Source organism: Gymnoscopelus microlampas (genome assembly GCF_963454915.1).
Source record: "Gymnoscopelus microlampas genome assembly, chromosome: 13".
NCBI classification, from domain to species: domain Eukaryota; kingdom Metazoa; phylum Chordata; class Actinopteri; order Myctophiformes; family Myctophidae; genus Gymnoscopelus; species Gymnoscopelus microlampas.
The window spans coordinates 14,915,557-14,921,344 of NC_139950.1; the positions used below are offsets into that span (position 1 = coordinate 14,915,557).

General features: G+C 43.5%; 2 protein-coding genes across 2 annotated transcripts; one reads left to right on the top strand and one right to left on the bottom strand.

Moving 5' to 3' along the window:
• Nucleotides 1-2,306: 2,306 nt before the first annotated feature.
• On the bottom strand, nt 2,307-2,906 carry LOC311058564 (charged multivesicular body protein 1b-like; the record flags this gene model as incomplete). The annotated part of the gene is made up of 1 exon (XM_084076027.1): nt 2,307-2,906. The coding sequence occupies one exon, from the start codon at nt 2,904-2,906 to the stop codon at nt 2,307-2,309; it is 600 nt and encodes a 199-aa protein (XP_083932153.1).
• Nucleotides 2,907-3,927: 1,021 nt separating this feature from the next.
• Nucleotides 3,928-4,527, top strand: LOC311059062 (charged multivesicular body protein 1b-like; the record flags this gene model as incomplete). The annotated part of the gene is made up of 1 exon (XM_084076646.1): nt 3,928-4,527. One exon carries the CDS (start codon nt 3,928-3,930, stop codon nt 4,525-4,527), a length of 600 nt encoding a protein of 199 aa, XP_083932772.1.
• Between the last annotated feature and the right edge of the window lie 1,261 nt (nt 4,528-5,788).

A 5,788-nucleotide genomic window follows, 5' to 3' on the forward strand; every position in this document is an offset into this window, starting at 1 on the left:
GTCCCCTTTTACCTACAACCAACTTTTTACCAGCTTGCTAGAAAGCTGGTCTATGAACACCATGAGGAATGTAGGCGTTTCCTTCCAAAATGGGGGCGTGCCCTTCATTTCATCTTCATACCCCACCAGGGAAAAGGAGCATGGCTTTAAACAATGAAAAACATTGCCAAAGAAATTAACTACAAATTTTAAAGTTGAAACATAAAAATTCATGATATACGAAGGAAATTGTCTATGTAACTGAAACAATGTAAAGGAGTTGCATATGTTATTTTAAACTGCAGTTTGTTATTACAAACCTAGTAAGGGTTTAGCTTGCCGCAAGCTGGTATAAATTATAATAATAAAAAATGTTTTTCTTGTTTTTTATTTTCTTCGCCAGAACGACAGGCCAGGAGGCGAAGACTATGTGTTCTCCCCCCGTCTGTGTGTGTGCGGGGGCCGCCCTTCGTTGTTAGTTTGCCATCTACAGGGAGCAGCGTTGCCAGATTTTGTGAGAGAAATAAGCAACCAGGATCTATTCTTGGGAAACAAGCCCAAAAGAAGCGACTAGGCCACATAAGCACGGTAAACCTATAACCTATACATTTTATTACATTATATTTGAAAAAAGACAATCCTCAAGCTCACAACGCGACGCGAATTGTGAGCTTGTAGATCTGCTCTTTTCTTTTGGTACAGGGCTCCCTGGCACAAGACATTTTTCAGATGGGGGTTAGGGACAAATACTTAATACATGTGGGGGTTCATGACATGAAGTTATTTGAGAACCACTGGTTTAAATAATAATTAAAAAGAAATGTGAAAGCAAGCCCAAATAAGCATCTACCCCCCCCCCCCCCAACTACCAATATTTACAAGCAACTTTACAGAAAAAATAGCCCAAAGTCGCTTATATTAAGCAGACATGGCAACACTGACAGGGAGCTGCAGGCAGCGTCATGTTCTCACTCCAACAGGACTGCAGTGGAAAGTTAGCAGCTTCAGATTCTACTGGTTCACATCACCATTCATGACCTCAGCGGGTCACATCATGTGGGCACCGTTGTTCAGTGGTGGAAAAAGTAGGCTACTAATGTTTCACAGAAGTAAAAGTATACTGCAATGTACATAGAAATACTCAAAAAATAAGTCAGAAATTAAAAATGTAGGCCTACTTATACAAAAGTATTGGTGTCAAAATGTACTTGAACTTAAAGTACCGAAAGTAGAAAGTACTCATTATGCAGAATGTCCTATATCATAAGTTTTCAAATGGTGAAGTATTGTAGTGCAAGTCATTGCAACAACCAAGTGACACAAGTAAAATTACTGACAATTGGAAATACTACAGTAAGTAAAAAATACCTCAAAATTGTAGTTACTTAACACCACTGGCGTTGTTAAGGTGGCAAGACAATGGCTCCCTGCTTGGTATGGAAGATGCTCTCTACTCATGACCGCAAACCAAGGCTCTGGAGATGATGGGTAAAACAGCACAGCACATCACCAGGACTGAGCTGCCAGCCATGCAAGACCTTCACACCCACACAGTAGTGTTTTATATCGATCATGATCCAACATGTGTTGTTTTCAATACATTGGCATACAGTATGATACCCTATAAAATATATTGTTAAAGACGGGGTGCCGTGATTTTCAGTGATTCCCCCCCAAAAACATAATCATCAGGTATTATGGTTACTAGGAGGAAGATTTCTTTCAAAAAAGTGTACAGACATTGTTAAAATTATGTTTTTATGTGGACACGCCTCCAGTTCATTAAGTATACCTGGTTCTCACCTTAGCATCTCCTCCACCACCTTAGCACCACCCACCTGTCCTAGTCCCTCCTCCTCCTCATGCCCACACCTGTTGTGTTATGATAATGAGGGGGAGGTATGTTTTTACTATGTCACTAAAGGGCTGTTTTTCTATTGGCACGTTTGACCCTCAAGGTTTCAGCCTCCAGGTAGAAACTCAAAATAGTCAGAGAAGACATAAAACACCATAAAAACACCACCAGGGGGGTTAATGAAGTTCTATCAACCTCATAGACACATGAAAAACAGAAAAAGTGCAAGAGAAATGCAAGACCTTCATCAGGTAGTTAGCCTTTTTTTGAGTGGTGCCGAAGGCAACCACTCCTATATCTGGCTTTGTCCGTGTGTCCGTATGTATGTATGTATGTATTAGATAATGCGGTTTCCAAGCTAAATCCCCTTTCCCAGACTAATTGATATGGTCATCCAAAATAGAGAAATGATTAACAGTTTTTTAAAGAAATTGAGTAATTAATACATTCAGGTAATACACAGTTGTCTTCCCTACGTTTGGGCTCGTAGCCTGGCGAGACGTTGAGACAACTCATCCTGCTCTGCCGAAGCCACGCTGCTGCTGATCGATCCCGTATGTCCCTGGGGCAGCTCCATGTTCAGATCCAATCCCGCCTCGTCGGCCATCTCTCGCATCAGCAACTCCACTTGATGCTGTGGCGTTGAAAGTGTTGTCGTGTTACTCATGGTGTCCTCCATGTGGGCCGTCTGAACGTCCAGCGTCTCAAACTGACTTTCAAATCTGTCCATGAGAGCCGAGATCTTTTCCAGATTCATGGTCTTCAGTGTGGCGCCCATGCCCGTCACCACTCCGGCCATAGACCTCGTGACGTTGTTCATCGTGATTGCCGTTTGGACCCTTATTGTGACCGCGTCAACTCGATGGCTCATTCGCAGATAGTTGAGTGACTGATTTTTCTGTCTAATAGCATTCTCCGCGTGGATCCTGGCCACTTCAATATTTCCTTTTTGGATTGCTTTCATAATTTTGCCCTTCTCTGCTTTTTCCTCTTTGTCGCATCTTTTTGAATTCCGCTGAAGATCTTTGGCAGCAAACTTCAGGTTGAAGAGTTGATTCTCCATATTCACCATTTTACAAAAGCACAAAATATAGCAGACAAAATCCTTAAATAGAATAAGATATACTGGAATGTTGTTGTTGTGTCTTTGACGTCTTCCTAATAAGCTACAGTATACCCGTAGCAAGCTGTTGTTCTCTGTTCTCAAGACAGGCACTAGCTTTCTCACGTCGATCCTTACTCCTCACTTAGTCATGCATATGTAGTCGTAGTATGTCACACGAATGTCAAAGACCTTATATACTGTAGTGTGATGTCACCATGGAGTAGCGAGGGCGCCAACGCACCCTTTTGATTGAAGAAGGCCTTTTGATTTGGTGAAGCCCCACGGCCCTGAGAGACCTGCATCCGTGCCTGACGACCAACTTCACACAGGTCATCTCACTCCCGTGGGTCCTTGTGACACACTGGTCAACACACTCCCTTGGGTCCTCTGTGAAACACTTGCTGAGTTTGAAGTTGATCGGTCAGACGGTTCTCTGGAAGGACCAACAGATACTGGCTAATGCACGTGTGGCGCGTATATTCGCATTTTGTTCTTCATGAATCTCGAGAACCGTCCAAGTAATTGATTTCAAACTTGCCGCGTGTGTCGCTGAGAACCCGTCAGATCAGTGGTTCTCCAAAGATTTTTGATAAAATCAGAAAATTCCCATATATGGAGATCCCTGATGTCATCTATTTGTCTGTCTTCCTTTTATGTCCATATATGGAGAACCCTGATGTCCTCTATCTGTCTGTGTCCCTTTTATGACCATATATGGAGATCTCTTTATAAAATATCCACTTCTCAAATAACTAAACTAATCGCCGCAGCAACATGCTTAGCCAGGGTCAACACCACATTTGGGCATGGCTGGTGATACAGTATATAAGGTCTTTGACATTCGTGTGACATACTGCGACTACATATACATGACTAATTGAGGAGAAGGGATACTGTAGCTTATTAGGAAGACGTCACAATAACAGCATTCCAGTATATCTGATTTCTCTTTAAGTATTTTGTCTGCTATATTTTGTGCTTTTATCAAATGGTGAATATGGAGAATCAACTCTTCAACCTGAAATTTGCTGCCAAAGATCTTCAGCGGAATTCAAAAAGATGCGACAAAGAGGAAAAAGCTGAGAAGGGCAAAATCAAGAAAGCAATCCAAAAAGGAAATCTAGAAGTGGCCAGGATCCACGCGGAGAATGCTATTAGACAGAAGAATCAGTCACTCAACTATCTGCGAATGAGCCATCGAGTCGACGCGGTCACAGTAAGGGTCCAAACGGCAATCACGATGAACAAGGTCACAAGCTCTATGGCCGGAGTGGTGACGGGGATAGGCGCCACACTGAAGACCATGAATCTGGAAAGGATCTCGGCTCTCATGGACAGATTTGAAGGTCAGTTTGAGACGTTGGACGTTCAGACGGCCCACATGGAGGACACCATGAGTAACACGACAACACTTTCAACGCCACAGCATCAAGTGGAGTCGCTAATGCAAGAGATGGCCGACGAGGCGGGATTGGATCTGAACATGGAGCTGCCCCAGGGACAGACGGGATCGATCAGCAGCAGTGTGGCTTCGGCAGAGCAGGATGAGTTGTCTCAACGGCTCGCCAGGCTCCGAGCCCAATTGTAGCGAAGAAAGGGAGTCTTCGGTTCTGTGATAACCTAGAGCTTCAAGTCAACTGTATCTGAAATTAAAGTTACCTGAAATTGATATTACTCCATTACTTTAAAAAACTGTTAATCATTCTATTTTGGATGACCATATCAGTTAGTTTGGGAAAGGGGATTTAGCTTGGAAAGCAGATAGATAATTGTACATTATCTGTACATTTTCTAACATTGTATAACTTTAAAAAAAGGTTAAATACCTGATGAAGGTCTTGCATTTCTACATTATCTAATACTAGATGTTCAGACTGCTATGCAGCCTTGACACATAGAGAATCTCGTTTCAAGTGGTCTCCATACAGTATATGGACCAATATACCCCCAGAACCAGGAAGGAAAAGTGAAGCGCTAGTGTTCTGGCGGCCGACTCTGGGAGTGCAACTTAACTGCGGCTGGGGCCCATTACATGAACGAGCGAAAATGGTTTCGACCAATGGGCTCGAAGAAAAAGGCTTGGCACGGAGGTAGATGCTATGTGCATGCGAGACATAACTCTGTGACGCGGAACATCGCGGAAGGGCCCCACGACGTCATCGCCCCCAAACACGTAAGAAGCAGTAAAAAGGGAGTATGCGCTGCCTGAGCAGCTCTAATACACCGGGATTGTCCGATTACCACTTGAGTATATTATAAGTGATGACGTAACCCCCAAGACAAACGATGTGTCCCAAAACGTGGCAACTCGCACCCGTTAAAGACGACTAGAGTTCAGCATTCATCACTATTGGGTCCCTCAAGCTCATCACCAAAGGCAGAGACCCAGGATTAAACACTGCCCTGTGCAATTAAATCCTGCACTTTCTGACAGGCAACCCCGGTTTACAATCTACTTCTAACTACTGTGTAGATGCCAAATTAATTTGATTTGACCTTTTATTACATTTTGCAACGCTAGTGCATTCTGGACGTCAGTCTATGACATCCAGTACTAATACAGAGACACGAATTACACGTCACATGTAGCTTGGCCCATCCAAGAAGCTGATTCATACAAGCACGCGCGCATGTACGCACAGACGCACGCGCGCACGCACGCACGCACACACACACACACACACACACACACACACACACACACACACACACACACACACACACACACACACACACACACACACACACACACACACACACACACACACACACACACACACACACACACACACACACACACACACAATAGATATGTAAAATTACTAATTGTTGTTTGTACGGCCTTTTCC